This window comes from Pieris brassicae, chromosome 14 (genome assembly GCF_905147105.1).
Source record: "Pieris brassicae chromosome 14, ilPieBrab1.1, whole genome shotgun sequence".
Taxonomy (NCBI): domain Eukaryota; kingdom Metazoa; phylum Arthropoda; class Insecta; order Lepidoptera; family Pieridae; genus Pieris; species Pieris brassicae.
Window position 1 is genome coordinate 337,297 of NC_059678.1, and position 24,869 is coordinate 362,165.

At 37.4% G+C, this 24,869-nt stretch overlaps 1 protein-coding gene across 4 annotated transcripts; it reads left to right on the forward strand.

Annotated features, from left to right (window-relative positions):
* Positions 1–159: 159 nt before the first annotated feature.
* LOC123718112 (pantothenate kinase 3) lies at positions 160–18,158 on the forward strand. 4 transcript variants are annotated; one of them, XM_045674502.1, is made up of 13 exons: positions 160–317; positions 1,165–1,256; positions 1,555–1,616; positions 10,806–10,888; positions 11,225–11,334; positions 13,820–13,998; positions 14,266–14,439; positions 15,055–15,189; positions 15,999–16,150; positions 16,303–16,479; positions 16,790–16,925; positions 17,485–17,600; positions 17,687–18,158. In XM_045674502.1, the coding sequence occupies exons 2-13, from the start codon at positions 1,247–1,249 to the stop codon at positions 17,772–17,774; spliced, it is 1,422 nt and encodes a 473-aa protein (XP_045530458.1). In that variant the 5' UTR covers positions 160–317; positions 1,165–1,246; the 3' UTR covers positions 17,775–18,158. The 4 variants fall into 4 exon arrangements, with proteins under 4 accessions (XP_045530458.1, XP_045530461.1, XP_045530460.1 ...); XM_045674505.1 differs by lacking the exon at positions 1,555–1,616; XM_045674504.1 differs by lacking the exons at positions 160–317; positions 1,165–1,256; positions 1,555–1,616 and adding an exon at positions 5,983–6,186.
* Positions 18,159–24,869: the final 6,711 nt, after the last annotated feature.

The following is a 24,869-nucleotide window of genomic DNA, read 5'->3' on the forward strand; positions in this document are numbered from 1 at the left end:
ATTAAAATTAGACAACGTCTATCCAATTTTTTTTTTTTTTTTTAATAATTTTATAACGTCTATCCAAGCAGTGTTATCCCTTTGACAGTTAAGGCTGCTATCTGTCAACAATTTAAACTTCAATCTACTGTCTATTAAGGTTTCAGTGAGGTTTCTGTGGTTCACTTCTATATTCTATTTCAAAAAATAGACGTCATTAAATCGAGTTGGTTTATAATTTCTATTTTACGTAAATCTATTGCAAATATAATAGGCGAAGTATCCAATTGTTGACCAAGGCTTTAATTCCGTAACGATAATATCCATTAAATTAAGAGGTAAGTAATTGTTACAACAAGATAACCTTTGACATAGGTTTATGTGTTGACGAGTTTATCAAATTTGTACCATTTATTGCGAAATCGCTTTTTTATTTTCGAGTTTGTTATAAAATACCCAGGTCTAATGTTTCTTTAAAAATGTAAGTGTATAAGACTTTCACTAGTTCCAATATGCAATAAAGCTCAAATATTGAAGTACTCAGTAACGTAGATGTTTATAATTTGTAAACCGGTTTCATTTAACCGTATATTTTAAGACATTGTAGTTAAACAGTTATTTTTGTGAAAGCACAATCTTTTCGGTTACACGCAGCGTGTATAGTCATCTTAATTCATACTGATTGTATTTTATCTTAATAATATTCTCAGTAGAAAGTACTAACTGTAATCTAAAAAGTTCTCAAATATTATTCCTTATATTTTATAGTAAATATTCTTTTGTATCTCGGTAAGAACTAAAAATATCTCAGTACAAAAGAAATGTATGTGAGTGAGATCTAGATAAACACAGCATTGTGATGCTTAGATTTTTTATCTAAACAGTTTGAATTGAATGTCAAAAGAATAAATAATAAATGGAAGTACAGTTCAAATAATAATTAGGACCTTTAGGAGAAGGTTTATGTCTGTTTTTATCAGTATCAGTCACCTAAGACTCACTCATATGGCAAGACTTAGATTGAAATAGATGAGCTCTTTAAAAATAAGTGTTAGAGGCTGTCTTTGTAGAGAACAAATGTAGATCATAAATATTAATTGATTGACGTTGATTTTGAATTTTTTCAATGTCCTATTGCATTTCCTATCTAGTTCCCATTAATGACACATATTTTTTTTTTTACAGAAATTATGGGGCAAAGGTGACATCAATCTCGGCAGCCATACACATTTGGTTTTAACAAGAAATTCTTCACAACTATTCAGATATGGTATTAGGTAAGTGTTTTTTATTATAAACTATGTTAACTTAAATAAAAATTTTGATGTTTTTATAAATAGTATAAGAATTGTAACATATATTATATAAAATATATTTGTTTGATTTCGTTAGTTCCTGTTCTTTGTCCTAAATGTCTGTTTCTGTTTACCTATACTACAAGTCAAGTTATTTACAATAATCCATAGGTACTTCTTAGTTTACTCATTTGGTGTCACGATACAATGCCTTTTGAAGTAAGGTTAAATCTAGGGATTAGCATAGAGCATACATGAGAAGCATGATTTCCTGTTCCAGGATTCCTATCTCGCTTTCATCCCTTATGTTCCTGCACGCCTTTTGTCCATGTTCTACAATTTGTAAGCATTTTAGTTTCAGTAGTATCAGTATCAGTTAGCATTATAAAATAGTTTAAGAAATCAGTAGGATTATAGGATTTTTTGTGTTTTTTCTCAAATATTAAATGTTTAAACTGAAAGGTTTGTGTTGCTATGTTTGATTAACTGTTATTAATATATTATAATATATATACTATATATTATAATATAATATATTATATAGGCATTTTTATTGTCTTTAATTTCATATTCTCACACACTGATAATATATAAACTGTTGTTTTCTCACAACACTATTATGGATTCATTTATTTATACATTTGTTGTTTGTTGCATTGGTCATATTAATTCTGACTGTTGATTAAGGATATTGTTATTCCGACCTGTATACATTATCTTCTGATAATGTTAATGATAATGTAAATAAATTAGATAAGTTTTGTAATAAATTCAATGTCATTAAGATTAGCAATTGTTATACTCGCCTTAGGAGTTAGGACCTCGGTCTTTGCGCAGTATTAAGTATCATTTTGATTACATTTTATAATTGTAGTGATGACGACAAACGCCATCCCGTACCCTGAATCGCGTTAACAAAGTATTTCTGGCTGAGTGCCTTACCCTTCGGACCAACGTAGGTTACACTGGTCGAGTATCATAACTTTAGGTTGCATGAGAAGGCAGAACATTCTTCAGCCGCACATAATCCTAGTCTGCAAACTTACCATGCATACACCAGGGGAGTTCCGAATACAGTTATTTTAAACAATCCATGGTAACTATGTAGCCGAAATTGTTTTTTTAAGAAAACGAGAAGGCCGTGGTTAGTTTTACTACGTAGTTTGTACTTTAACTTTAACTAAACTGCACATGGACACCAGGTGTATCGCCGGAAGTGAAGTGGTTCAAGGAAGTGGTATGCTCTTCTCCTGATAGGTCTTAGCGCTATGTCGTGGAATAGGTGTTTTTGTTATTAGAATCCATTCTGATGATTCGAAGCCTGGATGGAGTAGGGAAGTTTGTTTCAAGAGTGTACTTCCTACGTATCTGGTAATCCTAGGATGATGAGAACAGCTTTCATTATTAAAGCATATTTGTCTAACTTGCAAAACATATGTAAATAAATAAATCTGTATGTCATTGATATCAGTCGTGACGATATTTTTAGAACTCGATAATTTCATATTAGCACATATAATGTATAATAATGTTCCTCAAGATGCTCTTGGCGACATGTTTCAATTGGGATTCCATGACTGTTATACGAGGGGACGGATTTTCGAACTGACCGCAGTGTTGCGTTCTCCTTCAATTCTGGTCAACTACATCTCAAGTCTTACCTGTACCCAAGCAGCATGAAACTGTTGTTTAACCAAGCATATTCACAACATTTATTCTTGCGTGTTTCGTATTACATATATTTTAACGGCCGATGACGTGTATATGGCTATGCCTACGTACATTGCCGTCATATCGTTACCTGTCTGGGGAAATTGTAGGTGGGGTAAGTGCAGTGGGGTTTTAATGGTTATACACAGTAGCGTCTCCCACCACAAGGCAGTCTTCTTCAGGGCAGGCATCTTCGGCCAGTCTCACTGACCGAATCAGTGGCTGCAAGAAATACTTTGCTAGCGAGTTTTAGGGTGTGACGTCATCGCTGTGACTTTGTTAAACTCGTATTAAACAAACATACAAATATGTAAGACACACCTCTAACTCGAGTATCCTATTACAAAGAGGTCATTCCGTTTAGATATATAAACGTTTCGATTAGCATTTTTAGGAGAATTAAAGTCCAATTAATACATATATTAACGTTCTTAACAATGTTAAATTAAAAAAAACCATGACCCATGACATCACGGATTTATTATCTATCTATCTATAGTCATCTATCACCAGCCATTCGCTTTGCACTAAAGAAGGATCCGTGTGAAGGATGAACTCTAAAACTAGTTATAGTAAAATATTTTATGCATTAATAATTCTATCATTCCTCATCTGTGTGCTCTTCTTCGGCAAAGGCTTCCTCCAAATCCAACCATTCCTGTCTGCACTGTGCCACTCTCTGCCATGCCTCTTTTGCATTTGTGCTACCAAGGGGACCCTCGGCAGCGCCTGTGTGCGAAACCGATGAAGCGTCTAATATTTTGTACGAATCTTCAACTTTTAAATTATTTTGAGCGAAGTAAGTTCATCAGTTTGATATACTTACTTAAATAGTATTTTCTTAAATAGGTGAAACTAATTTGCCAATTGCTGCGAAAATAAAACGCGACACTCGTTCAACACTTGCAGGTTTGGCTACATATACATATATTTAATTTATGTTTTATACATATTAATCTTTACTGTCCAAAAAATAAGCAAACCGCGGCTGGACACATAATTTTTACTGATAGTTTATGAATTATTCGGTGAGTAATAAATTTTTTGATTAATCAAATATAGTATTGACTTCCGCGCGCCTCAAGGCCCACATATCATAGTCCAGTGTTACGACCTTATCATTTATCTATATTAGAGAGTTTTTTGTACGTGTACAAAGTTAAAATTTTAATGAAATTTTTTAATCTTGGCATAAGGATTTCGGATGTGGAGCACGTATGTAAAAATCCTATACATCCTTGGTTAGTCCTGACTATTTTTTTAAGCAGTACGACTAATCCCTGAGGTCGTAGGTTCGATACCCGACTGTGCACCAATGGACTATATATCTGAGCATTTACCATTCGCTCGAACGGTGTAGGAAATACTTGCCTTGCCTTAGATTGACAGATGATCATTAACAGATTTAGAAATCTGAGTTCCAGACCCAAAATCTTGATTTTTTTAATGGGCGAATATTTTTTTTTACTCATAAATACTTACTTCTTGACTTGACTGAACCTCTAGATGGGGCAGAGAGCTTGAGACTCCAATTTCACTTTTACCTCGCTCCAGGTCTTCCACGCCACGCTTCCACTTTCCTGCTTGGTGATATTATATATACCTACATATACACATATTCAGATTACAATTTAGACATAGATTCTAGAACATAGACAAACATTTAACCTGTTAAAAAAATGTGTGCATGTGTACGTAAGAAGTGAAACTTCTTTATGACCTTATGTTTCGAAAAATGATCTACTATATGCAGCTTTATTGGTTAACTAAACTTAAATTAGATACAGTTTAACAAAGGGCTTTTATTATCATAGACATGTATACAAATAATACAATTATTTCATTTCTACCTTAATCACTACTAAGATTATTACTATCATTGCTATCGCTATTATATATTTTTGTTATGTATTGGCTTCGAATCAACCGTGGTGGGGACAAGAAAAACGTGACGCATAACGGAAAAATGTGACGGTAATTTTTTTTCCAACGCCGATAAAGAAATTTCACTTCAAATACTTCACAGGGCTGACTTCGCTGTTAGTTTTATGTTATTTTATATTATATATTTTCATAGATCTGAGTGTCATAATTACGTATTTGTATACATATTTATGTAAAATATTCACCGAGTGACCCGATTGGTTCACTTTCCTTATCAATGTGCGTGCGTAATGTCTATTTCGGTGTTGCAACATGCAGCGAATTGCAGAAATGTAAGCGAAATTATTTTTATTATTTTTTTTGTTGAGAATTGCATTCGGAAGCACGATTTGTTTGACGTTTTACATTCAAAACAAAGTCAGGTTGGCGCTACAACCTGCAGGTCTTGGCCTCAGATGGACAGGTAGCCAAGTAGGCGATCAAACTTCTGTGCCTGACCGCCCCACGCCCTGACTCACGATGATTTACTACCGCCTGTACGCGTACGCCTGAGATTCAAGCTCACTCAAGCACCCAAATTAAAGTAATATTATATATATGTTTGTGCGTGTGTGTGTAGGTCGCTGTCAGCAATCGCTAGGTATAAAAATAGCGTTTATATGTCTTTAATAGGGTTTATTAATGTGTATGTATGTTTTGTCAGGCACTCTTATTTATTTCGTACTTATACATCTAACTTAAATTATATATAACTAAAAAAATATACTTAAGATATAGCCAATGATGGAATACATATGTCAGGTGTGCTGATTGCTCTTCATCATTCAATTAGCTTAGTAAAATCCATGTTAATGTGCCACCATCGGAACATACAGCATTCGGTGGACGCACGGCTGCCCTTCGTATTCTTCAGGCTTCAACTACAAAAAGCATTTGCGAGCCTTCTGGAATTGCCAATGGGTGGTATCACTTAACATCACGTAAGCCTCATGCCGTGGAACAGGGAGCACTTGTTCCATAAAAGAGATTTCATTATGAGCTTATTAATAATGGCGGTTTGTTTACTCGTACCTGGCAACACTGTGAATTGTCATTCACAAAACGTTCGGCGCTCGCGTCGCGCGCTCTCTTATGTTAGATTTACGCGTAGTTATAGAAGTATGGTGTGTCCTAGTTTATTATAATTTATTTTTATGTAAAATTATTGATTGTATATTAATTTATTTATTACGTAAATTTAGTGAATTCTGTGATATATAGTGATTTTTATCTGTGATACGAAATGGAGGAAAAGAGCGGTGTTATAGTTATTCACCAGGTATGTGTGTGTGTGTGTGTGTTTGCTTGCCGTTATAGCGGAAACACTTCCGTTTAAAGGACTTTTTTTTTAAATTGTGTGGCTTTGAAATCTAATCGACGTATGCGCAGCGACCTTTAATTATTTCTATTGATTTATATCTCAGTTCGAACTTTGTAAGTTAGATAATGCTAAGTACGTAACACTAATTATGATTCCAATCAATAATATTATAGGAAAATTGTTTTTGAGCAAGGATACTCTGTAAATCATAGATTTTAATTGCCCTTGGAATCGGTGTTTACAAAGAATTATGAGATGCGGCTCCAATGACAACGCCGCCCATGGGCACTCATATTGCCAGAAGGAAATGGTACATTTGGGATGCCACCCTTAAGACTTCAGAAAATAATTACAAACTGTTAGACTTGACGAATACCAACATACGGTAGAGCATACCAACTGTTTAAAGGCCGGCAACACACTTGCAATGTGAGCGTCCCGAAATCTTAAAAATCAGTCTAAACGTTCAAAGGGCTTTAAAAATACCGTAACGCGAGACTTTCAAGTAGATAATGAAAAAGTTTTTTTTTATAATAACTAGCATTTCACATTAAAGCTTATATTCCTAAGTACTTAATAATAATAATTAAAAGCTTACAATTATTACAAAAGTCGAATTTACAGATTAGATTTTTAATAATATTTTTTTTCTTATCCTTATATCCTAGCTTCCTTCAGCTTTTTCCAGATATCTTTTACCATGGCTTTTTTTCTCCATTCGCTTCCTGCTCACTCCTATTTTTTGGGGCGTCCTCTCCACCTCCTCGATCCTTTTCATATTTTGTCGTTGTCGCTGCCATATGTTGTCCAATTTACTCAGTAAATAAATAATAACTGTAACTGAATATTATATTTAACGCTTAACAGTCTAAAGGTCACCTTGAGTTGACTATATTTAGCGTTTATATTAAACGAGAAAAAATTTACAGAATTCCGAAAAATCTTTGATATTTTCGTAAAAATATTTATCTATATAAAACATATATCAAACTAATTCAGTTGAAAATTGGACTTCGTTCTGGTGAATAAGAAATCTCGATATGATTTTCGAGGAAACAATTTGCGATATATGTTTTAATATAAGTGTTGTTTGATGATTTGCTATTTTAAAAGAGTACCAAGAGTTTTCTTATGGCCTCTTCTTTGCCGATTAGTAGGTATTTCTACTTCAAATAAAATGACGCGGAATAAGTGATACTTGTATCTTATGTTCCATAATAAACATATTGTATTCAGGAATTAGTACGTTCATTTATTGAACGAACCTCATATGGGAGGTTATTGACAAATAATTTCCGTATACATAATTCGATTCAATAATTAATTAATTATGTAATGTTTAATTGAAGTAATTATGTATATGACGCAAATGTAATTAAAGATCGATAATGTTGTATTGGAAATTAATGCGAATTTCGTCGTGTATTACGCGTTAATCACTGGTAATTATTATAAAATGTTCACACAGGACACAAAATAGATCTAGTAATTAAGAATTTTGTGAATTGTTTCATTTTATCAAATTCAATTTCGAGGTAACAAGATAACCATGGGCTCGCCTCTTATCGTTGTTGATAACGATATTTTGCCGATACGACTTCGGAACACTCTATAAAAATAAATAAAAATAACGACTGTTTATATTTCTTTAGTCTGTATTAACATCCATTGTCTTCCATTGTTTTGTGATATAATAATAAATAAATGCACAGATCTTCAAAATTAAATTTAAAGAATGTGGACCTCTGACAAAGTATGATTCATTTTGTCCACTTGACCACGGAGTAATCCGAAATCAGATCAAAAGCCAGTTCTCACTAAACAGCTGATCACGTTAGTAAGACATGTGTTACCGACCCAGAGAGAAACACGAATTGGTGGAAGGCCAAGTGGAGAAGGTCCTCCACTCTCCATTCAATAATAATTGATTGCCATACAAAATTATTCCTAATATTGTTAAAGGCCGGCAACGCACTCGCGAGACCTCTAGCATTGAGAGTGACTATGTGCGGTGAACCTCCTGCCCGTTTACACCCAGTTCTATATAAAAAAAATGAACAAAAACCTCGATCTTCATTTACCACGCTAGTACGTCCTGGACTTGGTCTGGACCTGGGTACAAGGACTACCCAACCACACTTCACCATCCACGGTTGCCTTGTATATCCTACTAGTTAGCTGCTTCACATTCATCCATGGCCGAACCCCAAAGCGGCAGTGCTTTCGTTACTAAAATTACAATATTGTAATTATTCATTTGTAATACAATTGAATTGACCTTTGACATGGGAATAATAAAAGGGTTCGTTGTCATTTGCGCTGACGTTTGAAGCCTCATCGATCTGTTGTCAGAATATCACACATTCAATTGATAATAAGCAAATACTTATTAAAATATGTGTGTAATTAAGAGCAGTTGCCCGTAATATGGCAGCACAACTCCATGGGTCTGCCAAGCATCCGCGAATATACACTGTTAATAAATGAATAATCAACACGGCAAGGTTGTTAAAACGCCTCGGCCAAAGATCTCCATGTATTTGCAGGAAATGTCCACCAAATGAGAATGAGTTAACTGTACTGATGTGTGGCATCACGCGTGAACGGCTAGATGGATGTCGCTAATTCTTCTTTTGCTGTGTTTTTCGAGTTTACTTCTTAAGAAACGATTTGAGTTATAAGGCCCGGTACGGAAATTTTATGAGTAAAATCAAGTGTAACACGAAAAGTTGAGGCGTTACGTAGAAAGAGACAAACATATATATCTGTAGGATTGAACGTGTAAAAGAATGATTCCATCTCATTCTCTCTCTAAACACAATTATTATTGTTATTATTATTATTATTATTATTTATATTGTTTTGTAACATACTTTATGTAATACGCTTAATTGAAGTAATATAAATAATCCGAATAATTACAGATATATGTTTGTTTCTCTTATCATTTTAGCAGATGCGTTAATTTACCCTTTTTTTCTATTCGATATATATCATAATTATCGTTCGTAAGGAGTAAACTCCAATCGTGCGTCGTAGCTTACACACACACACATTTTTTTTTAAAATAATGTTGTACATAATTCAGTTTTAGTTAAATATACCAATTCGAAATCAATATTCATAGTTAAGACAGGACATCTGTCAGGTCCGCTAGTTAAGCGATCAAGTGTACTGTAGGTCTTTGACAAGTATCTCTGTGTTTTTTAAACAAGATTCCTGTACTAAGTACTATTTTGTCTCTTTCGGTCAAATTGTCTTTAGGATGTGATGAAAAGAGACAATACTAATTTAACTGTTTTCAATTGGTCGATAAATTGTACCAGACAAGGGAATAGCCGAAAGTAACTTGTCGACGAGACGAAGTCATGAAAGTGGATGATCAGAAGACCGTGGCCAGTGTAGATTCGTGATCCCTATCCTTTCTTTTATTAACTTGACGAATATTGAAATGATCCTAATCCTTGGGATTGATTTGCTCCAGTTCAAACGATTTGTATGACTCAAAACTTGGGGAAGAGTGGCTAAAATGTCTTGCCAGTTCTTCTTACTCGCGAACTGGTAGTAAAAGTAAATACACAATTAATTTAACTTTTTTTCTGACGTTTATAAGTGTACTTGTATATATCGGTAATATGAATAAAATTATTTTGACTTTGACTTTCGGGAAATAGGTTTGTTAATAGAAAGAAATAAAAAAAATATACACGTTATATTATATAATAATAATAATAACAATAATAATTGTGTTTAGAGAGAGAATGAGATGGAATCATTCTGTTACACGTTCAATCCTACAGATATATATGTTCGTCTCTTTCTACGTAACGCCTCAACTTTTCGTGTTACACTTGATTTTACTCCTCATAAAATTTCCGTACAGGGCCTTATAACTCAAATCGTTTCTTAAGGAATAAACTCCAAAAAACTAAAAAAATGTTGTGGTATGAAGTAGTAGGTTTTTTATGGAAGAGCTGGGGACCGTGAAACATGTATTTTTTCCCAAAGGGTTCCCAAGTCTTATACTTTTTATTAAACACATTTGTTTTAGTCCAATTGTACTTTCGAAGTTTGACTGACAATATACAATGTCTTAGTAAAATCACATTTACTATATTTGATAGAAGTAGTGTTGGCCTAGTGGCTTCCACGTGCGTCTCTCATCCCTGAGGTCACAGGTTTGATCCCTTGTGCAATGGACTTTCTTTCTATGTGCGCGTTAAACATTAGCTCGAACGATGAAGGAAAACATCGTGAGGAAACCGGCTTGCTTTAGACCCAAACAGTTGACGTGTGTCAGGCACAGGAGGCTCATCACCTACTTGCCTATTAGCTTAACAAATTATCATCTAACAGATAAAGAAATCTGAGGTCCAGAACTGAAACGTTTGTGGAACTATTTGTTAAGATTCCGCTAACAATGTACTACTGTATAATGCCTTTCTTATGTAGCCATGGAAACTCTTTTATTGAAGGACCCTAAGTCCACATAGAGAATCTTCACCTCCCGCCAATTGCTGGCTTTCAGCTGATGAAATCTGAATTTGGTAGTTTAATAGATTTTGTTGTGATTACAGATGCGCCTGCACCGGTGTGACGGTTGCCTCGCGGCTTGCCGACCGGACCGCCGCGTCGCGCGCAATAAGCATATTATTACCAGGTAATTTGTTATTTAAAAAAAATAGTATATTGATTGCCACTTCCCACTGCAACGGGAAAGTTTGGTTTTTCAAGTTTTTATGCATCCAATGTAAATAATATACAACAAAACAATTATACTAAACATATAACCAAAGATGGAACACATAATTCAATTATTTCGTATTGCGATGGTGTGAATATTGTGGTCATGATGCAGTCTGATTTAGCGCTGTGGAAATTCTTAATGCCCCGAAGCATATTCCGCGGCAGCACAAGCCGAGGCAGGAGATCCAGAGATTAGGCTACGCAAGCTACCTATTTATAATGTTGTAGTGAACGTGTTCTCTATCCGCAGAAGTAATCACTTGAAGCGAGCGAGACGGGTGCCGTACACCCCTCTCAAAGAGAACCACGTGATGGCAAACATGCCCACACTCCCGACACCGCCCGACACCGATGCGCCTCGTGAGTATACACACACACACAGTAGATAACTCTGTATGAGCAAGGCACTTTAAAGAATTTTAAATGCTGAAAAATAAATAAATCGCTAAACATCTTACTAAGGTACTAATTAATGAACTCCGTATTCCGTATTTGAAGTACACTGTCCAACGTTGCTCGATTCCTCTTCGAACCATTGTATGACAAAACCGTTTAGGATTCTGAAGAATGATTCGTGTTGTATTGGACATTTCTCTCTGTAGCTCATGTCGGCAAGGAACTGTCTGGAGCGGGCAGTGTTTTCATCTGATGAGTCCTTCAATTGATCGGTCCATCTGGTTGGTGAACGGCCACGTGATGTGTCTTCTGTGTCACCAACCACGATCGCTTTCTCAAAAGTTATCATCGCCTCTGTGCATTGTATGCACGAAATTTGTCGGCATATGATAGACGACGACGCCGCAGCCAACTAGCTTAATTAACAGCCTAGTCTTTTTCACTCAACAGCGCTGTTTAACTAGCGGCCTCACAGAAGAAATAAACTGGCTGACTAATGCCTAGGCCTAGGAAATAAAAAAGATAAAACATAAAAGTACGTAAGAAGTGAAACTTCTCTATGGCCTTATTTTTCAACAAATGATCTACTATATGCAACTTTACAGAAATTGGTTAAATAAAGTTAAATTAGATAAACTTTAACAAAAGACTTTTATTATAATACACATGAATACAAATACTAAGATTATTACAGAATTTCATTAATTGTAATATAATTATTACTATCATTGTTATAGTTATTTTGAATCAATCGTGGTACAAGAGAAAGATGGCGCGTAACCGAAAAATGTGACGGTTAATGTTTTTCCAACGCCAATAAATAAGTTTCACTTCAAATACGGTAAAACCCGCTTAAGACAATTTCTCTAAGGACCCTACCAAAAACGCGTCTTAAGCGAGAAAGCGTATTATACGGGATATGGAAAATATTTATGTATTATGTTCTAATTTTGGTATATATAGGTATTCAATTATACATTTATAAATAACATTTAATACGTAGTGTAATTATATTTACATTATTTAAAGTTATCACTTATTTTGGTTTAACAAGATTTGCATTAGCAATTAAAATAATTTCAACATAATTCAACTTTTGCAGTGCGTTTTCGCTTTGATCCAACATTTAACAATTTAACAGCTGATAATGTCTGGGCGTTTGACAAAACCGGAGTTCACTCATCTTCGTCATTCACTTATCATTTATCGTTTTGTGATTGAATTTCGTACGGTGCTACATGATGTCATCAATGGAAGAATATCCAGGAAAACCCTGCAGGGTTCTTCACGAGCGGGCGGGTAAGGTCTTTCTGGGGGCTCTCGTTAGATCGCTCGGTTAGACCTCTCAACTTGGGTTTGGGCGTATTAAACGGGATGACGAATCGTATTAAGCGTTAAGAAATGTATGAAAATAAGTCTCATGTTGCAAGTTCTACTGTATTTCTTTAAACATGAAATTGCTCGAGTCAGTCACAGCTAGATTCACGTTATTCACACTCTTTGTTCATCGATTCAGGTCACTTGCCTGGCTGTTCGATGAACTGCTTCGATAACTTTCAGGCCGTTTGTTAAACGGCAATGTTTAGTTTTAAGGATAGGCTGTGTTGAACGACTAATTCAGCTAGTTGGCTGCGACAACTATATTTCCATAAACCACATTATATATAAACAATTTTTTTCCTTTAATATAGAGAACAAATCTGTTTTTAATAATAAAGACTTCAAGCAGAATTTCATTCAAATACGCCTGTCTTGTTGTGCTTAGCAAGACGAGACGGTACTCCACTCCAGGCCACCGCTTGCAACTATAAAGCTCAATATCGGCCACACATGGAGTACTGTTCTCATCGCTGAGCTCCTCAGTACCAGCTCGAATCGTCGATGACCTCTCCGAGCGGCTTGATCCCTTGGCGTTGCGTAGAAATGTTGGGTCTCTCTGCATGTTTTACTTTGAGTTGTTCGGATTCTGCCGCTGAGTTCCATCATCGGTCGTCAAGGCAGAATACGAAATATCTCCCAAATCACCTCGACGTCAGTCGTTCCACAATTAAGCGTTTTTAACCAAGTTTTGCTCACCACCACTATCTGGTAATATGGTAGGTTTCCCTCACTAAGAAGGCCGTAGACCTCATGATGTCTTCTGTACATGAAATAAAAAGCGTGTTGTTTAATCAGTAATTACGCAATGTATATTAACAATTTTCCTTAATGTAATTTCCTTAACCGATCAGTGCCGTGCTTACTGTCGACTGGACTGGATACCAGAAAATTTAACTTACGACAGTATTCACATTAACCAGTGGTCATTGGATACGATACTCCATCGAAACGAGAGCAAGAATCTTGTGGTAATTTTTTTATGAGATACGAAATTTAGACCCAAAAACATGATTAGCCGATCACCTGCTATGAATAAGATGGCCGTTGTGAAGTAAATTTGTAATTGCAGCCATGCCCTGGTTCGGTATGGACATTGGTGGGACGCTCACGAAATTGGTGTACTTCGAGCCCAGGGAGACGAACCGGCGGGAGATAGACAAGGAGACGGAAATATTGAAGAATATACGGCGGTACCTCACCAGGAACTCGGCGTATGGCAAGACTGGCAGGAGGGATGTGCACTTACAGGTGATTCTATTCATAATGCGCCGGAGTTTAACAAGTGTTTACAAGCATGTTACGTCATTAGACTGGAGCGACGCCATCTTGTCCAGAGAAGCGTTTTTGAAGAATGTTTAATTTGGAATTATTTCATTTTTAAAATCACCTCAAATTTTGTTATGAGAAATTTATGTATATATTTTTTTTTGCAAACTTACCAAATATTTTGATACTGAAACTATTCAATAAATAAAGGAATTTAAAGGTTAATAAATGTTTTTTTGACATTGGCAGATGGACAACGTGACAATCCGCGGCCGCCGTGGCACGCTCCACTTCATCAGGTTCCCCACGAGCGAGGTCGGCTCGTTCCTGCAACTCGCTCGCTCCAAGGGAATGGCCACTCTCCTCAACACCATATACGCCACTGGTGGTGGCGCTTACAAGTTTGAGGAGGACTTCATTAAGGTATTCTTAATGCGGTTAAACCGCTGCGGGTTTTCAACACTGTGTATGAGATTTTGGGTGTGGCGGTCGGAGCTCGAGGCGGAATACTAAATTCCACTCACATACCTGGACCTCCGTTGTTCCACTTTTTGCCGCGCACCACCACTATGTGGAACCAGCTGCCCACTGAAGTATTTCCGAACCCATTCGATTAAGGGTCCTTCTAGAAATGTGCGTACCAACTCCTAAAAGGCAGGCAACGCACTCGCGAGCCCTCTGGCATTGAGAGTGTCCACGGGCGTAGCACTTAATATCCCTCCTACACCGCAGGAGCTAAATAATATTAAGAACAGCTGGAAGTGATTTATTTTTAACCGTAGCGGTTAAACCACTGCGGTTAAAAATACACATTTTTAAAATGCAATCGAACGTAAACGTTTGAGAAAAAATTATAACAAAATAAGTGTGAACCTAACCTGCGGTTAATACGGAATGCGGTTAAACCGCAGTTGGTTTCAGTAATATAAGCTTATAAAGAATAAGGTAATATAAGGTTATTCTGGGTGTTTTTTATTAAAAAAATGACCGGAAATAAAATTATCTTCGTGTTACGTTACCGCAACCTTTTTTTTACAGGAAGTGAACATGAGACTGTCAAAATTGGACGAATTAGACGCGTTGATAACGGGCGTTCAATTTATCGACTCGATGAACCCGCACGAGTGTTATTACTGGGAACCGAACCCGGACAGCGCGACTGACAATGACTCGGTAATATATTATATGTGTATGTGTGTGTGTTATGTATATAAATTTATTGGCGGCTCTTGGGCTGGTAAATGATACTAATTTTTGTACCTATAGTTAACAAACTATAATAGTGAGGGTAGTCAAAAAAAACATATCATTAAATTTAATAAAATTCATATACATTAGTACTACAATGATATATTGTTTTTTTTTAAATCTAAATAATGATATATTTGTCAGATAAATAAGAGAACACAATGTCATTTGTTTCTATGGCAACACCACACAATATCATTCCCGTCATAGAGGTTGTAAATTGTCAATATCAGTAGTGCGTTTTGTTCAGTTGCTCTCTGATCGGCACCTGCACCGCACGTGCGTACTGACCTTGATTAATCGCTTCGTAACTGCGACATATATTATAGTGAGATTTAATGTTTTTTACACAATCTTATGTAAAATAAAAGTAGTGTAAAACGAATTTATCTAATCTGAACATGAAGTGCCAAGTTATTGACTTTAGTGTCATTACACTAAAACTTAGTAAACAAAGAAAAAGTTCCTTTTCTATTAGTAATATATAACAGGACAATTTATAAATATTAATATTTAATAGGACAATTAATCCTATAAAACGGGACAATTAATTATATAAAACGGGACAATTAATAATATAAAACGGGAAAATTATTAATAAAACAGGACAATTAGTAATATAAAACAGGACGATTAATAAATATTCAGTTATATTAAGACAGTTAATAATTATTATTGATCTGTTATTGGCCAGATTTTCATCAATAATTGTATGTTTTATAACTGAATTGCAGCCGCCATACTTGGAGCCGTGCCTCAGCCAGTACGTGCGGAAACCGTTCGATTTCTCATCACCATATCCCTTCCTGCTGGTGAATATCGGGAGCGGGGTCTCCATGCTAGTAGTCAGTTCGCCCTATGACTATTGCCGAGTCAGTGGGACCAGGTATGTTATTGATAAAAATTTGGTACCTATGATATGTCTCAAAAACTACTGAACCTATTTATATGAAATTTTGATTTAAGTCAAAAATTATTTGTTTACGATCATATCAAATCGGCAAGCTTTTAATTCTAAAATCCTAAATGTAATTTCAGCCTGGGTGGTGGGACATTCCTCGGTCTCTGTTGCCTGCTCACCGGCTGCAGCAGTTTCGAGGAAGCCATCGCGTTGGCGGCCTCGGGCGATAACACGACCGTCGACAAATTGGTGCGAGACATCTATGGAGGGGATTACGAGAGGTTCGGGCTGAGAGGGGATTTAGTCGCGAGCAGGTATTTTTTTAATATAATATATGAGAAACTCCAAAAAATTTTATCTAACTTAGCATAGTACTCTTTTCAACACGCTCGGATAGTTCTCTCGCAATAATATGTTGTAGCGTACACATTTTTCTTATTTCATTTTATATTCAAAAATGCCAAACTTACGTAATAATAATATCATAGACATCTAACAGATTGTAAATTGTCAATGTGTCAAAGTCAATGCGTACGCACCGTCAAGAGTCAAGATGGCGTCTCCACCTCGCTCGAGGCATTCGCTCTGCTCTGATTGGTCGAAGCAATATTTTTTTTATTCTAGCTTCGGAAACATGTGTTCGGCCGATCGTCGTGCGAAGGTCTCCCGCGAAGACCTGGCTCGGGCTACTCTGGTCACCATCACCAACAACATTGGCTCCATTGCGCGGCTCTGCGCGTCCAACCAGAATATACAGCGGGTAACTTAAAGATTCCTAAATATTGATTAAAAAGGACATCTTGATTTACCCTGAAATTGGGGCAAACCAAGTTGCCATCGCTGCCCTAACGCGTCCCTTTTTGGGTCTAGGACCCAGTTTCATCACCATGTCTGTCCGCCTTCTTTGTACGAGTTAGTATTACCCACGTATAAACACGACCTCAGGGTTGACAACACAATTATAGGCCGGCCATGCACCTGCGAGACCTATAAAAATGTGAGATCATCATATAATATGAGGTGACTCCTGCCCGTTACCCAAACGTCGTGGCTCTTGCTTCATCCTCGCAAGGGGGTTTTGTTTAGACCCGTTCGGAGCATATGCACCCTGCTGATATAGGGCGGTACGGGGGCGTGTCTATATCCCTTGTTGGGGGTTGGAGGAGACACAGGCTCAACTAGCTGCGCGCAACCCGACAACCAAATAACTGTAAATTGGGAATTATATGATTCGATAGTTATTTCAATACCGCGTTTTAGTATTCCGAAACAATCGTACAGCGCCATCTACCGGTTAGAAATGATAATGAAAATTGCAGGTCGTGTTTTGCGGCAACTTCCTCCGAGTGAACCCTCTGTCGATGAAGCTGTTGAGCTACGCCATGTCCTACTGGTCCAAGGGGGCTTTGAAGGCGCTGTTCTTGGAACATGAAGGGTGAGTGTATCCACTTGGTGGACACAGAGGCCTGATCACGTGACCGATGTTATCAAATTATCTGATGTTATGAAATTACTTTTTAGGTACTTTGGCGCTGTGGGCTGTCTCCTCCATTACGACAGTAAAAACGATAAACAAAACTGCACAGACAACGCTCAGACGGATAGGTGAATCTGTAGCCTTATATAGGGTGTTTTGTTATTTGAAAACCGGTTAAAATATCAAATAAATTGTTTACACAGGTATAACAAAACACTTGTGAATAATGATATTATAATACTGTAAATACTTAGAGCCAAGCACGAGTTTTATCGTCTCCATAACGTTTTGATAACGTTTGCGAAAAAAATTAATCTATAAGTAGATTATGAATATCAAAAACATTTTAAATAGACAATGGTGGACTTGAGAAAATCAAATTCAAGCTCTAGGATCATTTGATCGGTTCATGGGCAGCGGTATCACTTAACATCAGGTGAGCCTGCTGCCCGTTTGCCCTTATTTAAAAAGACATGTGTGTGTACTTATGTACACGCCTTAGAAGTTATACTGCTTTGGCTTTTGGCTTTACAAGATAAAAATCATTCTAAAATGTTTAATAGAAAAACGGTATTAAACATATTGAAAATTTTATTATAACGCATTATATAGTTAAATAAAGTTTATTTAAATATCACAAAAAAAATATTTCTACATAATTAAAGAAATGGACATTTTTTATTTTAAAATGTTGACTGCTAACTTCAGTCGGTGTCGGTTTCTTGTGACGGTGTGCGCGCATCGTAAAAAATTACTCTTTTTTTTAATTTAAACGTGCCAAAAGAAGTATAACGTCAAAAATACATAGGCCTTAGCAAGAAGCTTGTGATAATTACGTCAAGTATTTGTCAGTGACGTCAGATTTTGACAGCTCGCTCGATTTTCGAGTATTCGAGTAACATATATACTATATTAGTTTACTATATGTATTCTATGAGAATTATGTTCTATATTTCATACAAAAATGTATGTTTTCTATTATACTTGTGTATACAAGTAGTGGACGTTCGAAACGATAAATCTCGTGCTTGGCGGTCTATCGTTTTTGTAAACCAGTACGGATTATGACGAATGAAGCCAATATTGCCACATTTAAAAACATAGGCGTTAATTTTTGTAATATATACAAGAAATATATACAGGGTGTAACGATGTCTAGAAAGTTATTTTGGCTAAACGTTTTATGGGAAACGGAAAACTATTCGTTTTTTAATCAATGCTATTGAACGCTTAACACAATGTGTAAGTCACATCTCTGAGGTCGTGGGTTCAATCCCAGGCACCAATGGTCTTTTTGTCGCATCTAACATTCGTTCGAAGGAATTTTTCGTCGACGGCGTGTGTCAGGCACAGGTGGCCATTCACCTACTCTCCTATTAGATTGACAAATGATTATAAAAAGGAATCTGAGGTCCGGACCTAAAAGATTGCCATAGGTAAATTAAAGAAATAATTGAGCATCAAAGCAGGACACAAGCGGGTGATCATTTAAATTTAAAATTAATTAAATACTAAAATATGATATTTGTTACACCCTGTATAAGTGTAGATAATTGTATTATTCCGCCAAGAGTTTGGGTTTGAATCTTTGAATAAAATTTTGAGAAAATGTTATGGGTATAGATTTATTCAATGTTTTAGAAATCATAATGTATGCACAAATATATTTTATAGTTAGGCTGTTTATACACGAGCGTTTATGCGTTTATCATGCAGTTTTCTTTTTATTATAAGTGATGGGTTGTTAATAAAACATAATTCATTTATTATTTATAACGGGATGTCTTTTGTCTCCAGTTATTAATATAATTATTATTATTATTCCATTAATGTGATATTGAGACTAAAGGCTAGAGAAATCCAAGAATCTTGGAAGAGGAGTGTGAACTCCTCTTAGCAGACACCCTTTTTAAAGCCACTGGATTACTGGGCTTACGTTCAGTTTCGCGGTCATTTGGAGGGAAAGGCTTTATTAGCCTCCAAAAAGCTTGGTGTGCTCAGCAAGGCGAGACCTTGCTTCACTCCGGGCTTCAAAATTGGCCCCAAATGGAGATACTAATATCACCTCTGGACAGGAGCTCCCAGTTACCAGCTCCTTCTACATGACCATATTCAAATGAAGTGCTGATCGAATCGTCGAAGACCAGTCACTCTGGGATGAGACCCCCCATCTTCCATCGCATTTACCATGGAGATTCGGTGTTATTCGGATTGATACCTGGAGATAAGTTTCATTGAGACAATACGAAATTCCACCTGTATCACCTCGACGTCCGTCGTTGGACAACTGGGTGTTTCTGAAGGTAGTTTCTACCACACACCACCACCATGTGGAAACAGCTGCCCACTGAAGTATTTCCGTACCAATTCCACTTAGGGTCCTTGAAGATGAGAGCTCTTAACATCAGATGAGTTTCCTGTCCGTTTGTCGCCTATTCTATAAAAAAGTTATTACAAACCCGTTCGTGTCTAAAAAGCCTAACAAACCGATTCTTCCTCGCTGTATTTATTAGATTAGTTTAATTTATTTTTGATATTTAGGGGCACGGTGATAAAGGGGCTTATTTAAGTATTCACGGAGGTAGAGATATACATGATGAATTCATTTTGATAAATATGCACAAAGTGTCTTTCCAGTTTCGTGAAGCGGTGATTGTTACTTACGTTTTTATTGGATTAAAACTAGTGTTTGTATTCTACTTTAAGAATAAACTATATGTATGCTATAATATATATATATTAAATGTACTTTCTATTAAAAACCCTTTAAATGTATTAAAATATATTTTTTGTGTTTTAAAAAAGCCTTTTAATACATTAAATAAGATTTTTAATATATTAAAAACACTTAAAAATCTATCTAATCTGTTAAAAATCTTATTTAATGTATTTAAATACATATTTTTTGCATTAAAAAACACTTTTAATGTATTAAATAGATATTTTTAAAATGTTAAGTAACAATTAATCGCTAAAACATAGAAGTATGATGAATTGTATTGGTTTTAAGTTGTCCGAAATAAACAATATTTGGTTTTTTGGTGTTTTATTTTTTATGAAATATGTTCTTCATATCAAAATTAATTGCTGCTCATTTGTCTCGCTAAAACTCGAGAATTTCTGGACTGATTGAAGTATTTGTGGACGTTCAGGGAATGTTTAAACCGTGGGAAACAAATAATATGTAAAGTTAATACTAAAAATAATTGAACTTTTTAACTGAACAAAAAGTTATCACTTGATTGTCATAGATTTATAAGATTTTTCTTTCATAGCCGTTGTATAATGTTCGATATGTTGAATGTGAATGTTTTGTCACAAATATATTGCTTGTCCAGTGGGAAAGCAATATTACGACTGCTTTAATGTTTCCTCATCATTTACTTCCTGGGGTGACTTTTTACTGTTTTGCTAAATTTGTTATTAAATGTTTAGCAAATTTGAGTTTTTGCTAAACATTTAATAAAAAAGTGTGCCGCTACGGAAGCAATTTCGTGAGACGTGTGACGTAGTCCATGACCTCAAGCGAATAACTGAGCCCTGAGGTGAGAGCTTTCTGAGACTTGAGAGTGAGACGCTGGAACAGCACACGCTCGTCGCAATTGCATCACATTATTTATTAACGAAACAAAATAATAATTTCATCGTGCATACAGAATTATTGTTTCAACCAAAGTAACCAGGGTTGTTATTGAAAACTGTATAAAATAGACATAACATTTATTACTAACAAAACACACACAGAAACACATAAAATAACAATAAAACGAATAATAAAAAGAGAGATAACATTTTTTTAAAGAATAAGGTTAATTGTGTAATGCGTGTGTGCTGTGGTTGTAATTGGCCCTGGCTTAGCATTATGCTGAGGAGCAAAGTTGTTCCACAGCGCTGGTCATTCTGCCAGAGCAGCTAGTTACTGCTACCTACAACACTAATTCGTTGAAATCAAATTCCATTCTTCCCATACCACGACTCTTTCTCAAATGTTCGTGAGATTTTAATTCGACAACATCATTGATTAACTTATTCAATGTTCTGTCGGAGTTATCCTTTGGTTTAGTTAAAAATAACATTTGATTCTCATCAAAAATGTCGCCTCGTGGTGTGTTTTTCCGTATTTGCATATTTTCTAATGAAGCCACGTCGTGGTACTTATTGTTCAGTTCAAGTGGGGATTGCCAATAGCCTTTGCGTAGTCTGTTCCGTTTGGGAAGTGTGAGTCGATTGCTCAATGTCAGTTCAACTGAAAATATATAAAAAATAAAGATTTAAGTTGGTGCCTGGTAGATATTGAATTATTTCTATTTATTAATTTTTAATTATTATTACTATTTGTAAATACTGTATATGTGTGTGTTGGAATTGAGATTATTATATTTCAAGCAGACACGGCAGAGCACAACCCCTCCGGCCATCGCCACGCACCTCCCGCTGACCTTCTGCAGCAGAACACGCTCACAGAAGAAGGCACGCCATGCCTCTTGGGTACCAAGCATTGCTGCAACAACGCTCGGTAGCGAGAGCTCCGTCCCGACGACCGACACTAGGTCATGGCGTTGCCTCGACCAAGTGGCACAATCGGCCAGGGTGTGGTCCGCCGTGTCCTTTGGGGCACCACAATGTTGGGCGAATCACCTCCACGGTGTGTACTTCCTCCCTAGGCATAGCCAGATCATGGGCCCACCTATTGAAGGTGGCCTCCCTGGCTTGCCTCCTTTCCGGTCCGACCAGTTCGGCCCATCGGCCACCTGCCCTCGTCTCACACTTGAGACGATACAGGTCGCCTAGGGCTAACGCCTCTAATTTCCAGGGGGAAGTCGCCGCCAACAAGGTACCTAGGCCTACTCAACCGACTCCACCTTTAATATCCTACTTGTCTTGCTTCTCATTCATCTATTCATGACCACCTTCGCATACCCTTTCGTATCCTTGTCACTACGTTCTCTTTATCCAAACTACGCTATAGTCTATATACTTATCTGCAAATAAATGCTTTAAAAGCGTATAGTAAATAATTAAAAAGTATTATTTATGCCTCTTAAGCATGGCCATAGCGTTATCTATTTGACACGCTAGGTAAGACGCAATAATTTAATTAAAAATAATTTTTGATTCTTTAAAACCCCGAAAGCTTTAAAACAATCGTGGATATTGACAACATAGACAATAGACGGACAACGATACTAAATGGAAGTAAAGCATTGTTATGGTGACACCATCAGCAACCACCGCATCACTTGCTCCGCAGATAAACAGAAAACTTACGATTCACTAACCCACACGTAGCACTTAAGTAAAACTTCTACATTTTGTAGTTCAGAGATTTTGACTTGACAGATAGAAATTTTTTTTAATAAACTTTTATACGAGAACTTATCTCAGTAAAGATTAAAGCAGTTCCACTGAAATTGCTTTCTGTTGTCTTAAACTTTAAATTAGCGTTTTCATGCAGTGAATATTTTTAATATATTAACCTGAGGGATGAGGGATCCTAAGTCAAATTTTGTCTGAAATACTTCAGTAGGCAGCTACATCGTAATTTTATGCAAATATTTTTTGATTAGTGACGCTTAAATTATTGTAATGAAATGCTCACAATAAGACATTATAAATAAAAATACATCGCTCACAAGGCGTTCTACATATATATTAAAATGTACTCACAAAACAAAATTACCAACAAAAATGTCTTGTACATATTCGTAAAGTTAAGGAACTAATCGTAAACCTTATCTTAACTATATTCTGTGATTAATTTTAAGTTCAGTTCTCTATGTACTTTACTAACGTTTGAATTTTAGAATTGTGTTTTTATTGTACGTATATAGGTGGATTAGGTAGTTTACTTTAGGTTGATTGGTCCTTATTTGGTTAAAATAAAACTTCCTAATAATTCGTAGAGAAGAGGTGAAGATGGAATGTGTTTATTTTTTAAAACTGTAGATTTATATACAAAAATTATCCTACACTGGCCACTAGTAATAACGTGTGGTGCCAAGATGCGCAGGGTGCGTAGGCGATAAAAACGCGGCGCGGCAAAACGGTTGGTCCTTTTCACAGCCTCGGCCCTCAACAAAAAGGAGGGGGCCGCCGCCGTTATGCTGGACATGGCGAAGGCCTTTGATCGTGTCTGGCACGACGGCCTCGTGCTGAAGCTCATCGAGTCTCCACTGCCCCGCCGAATGGTCGCCGTGCTCCGCGCCTTTCTCACTGAGCGCACGTTTTTCGTTGCGACGGGAGAGGCTGCGTCGAGACCGCGACCCATCACGGCGGGCGTCACGCAAGGCAGCGTGCTATCGCCCTTGCTCTACACCACGTACACCGACGACGTTCCGTGCCTCGAGGGGTGCACACTCGCCCTCTACGCCGATGATACGGCGTACGTGGCGTCATCGCTGAGGACCTCGCACGCTGCCCAAAAACTCCAACGCGCTCTGGACCTCCTGCCAGAGTGGCTGGACAAGTGGAGATTCGCCGCCAACCCGGACAAGACACAGGCTATCGCCTTCGGCCGGGATAGGTTGCCACCACCCCTACGCTTCCTGGATCGAGACGTGCCGTGGAAGACGCCGGTCACCTATCTAGGGGTCACCATAGACCGGAATCTGACCATGACGCACCACATCTCTGCCTGGGCTGCAGGGAGAGCCAAGTGGGCGGCGCACACGCTTCGCCCACTCTTCACAGGCAACCTACCTCTCCGCACCAAGCTCGCGCTACACAAGCTGTATGTGCGACCTCACCTCACGTACGCGGCACCGGCGTGGTTCTTGGCGAGATATGCGGATGGAGTCGATCGACGAGTTCGTCGCACGGCTCGGGATGAGGATGTTCGATCGAGCGGACGCCTCTCAACATCCTCACCTCCAAAACATCGCGCCGTGGCACTCCAGGCCGCCCGACCGATACAAGTACCCGCGTGAGCTCTTCTCCGCGGGTCCCGACGACTCCAGGGCAGCAACCGCGGCTTCGACCGCTGGTAGCCTCGCTGAGCCTCCCCCGGGGCCACCGGGGTCTCACCCGGCGGAGCTTGACCGCGAGCCGCGCAAGCTGCCCGATACCACCACTCATCACGACACCAGGGCCAAGTCGAAACTACTCCTTGGCCCCCTCATCACCACCGGATTTGACACCCCGGACATGACCCCATCGGCTGCGCGCAGCGGGTAGAGACCGAGTCTCCCCGCGCGCCGCAGCCCTCATCAAGGGCATGACCGCCCCCGT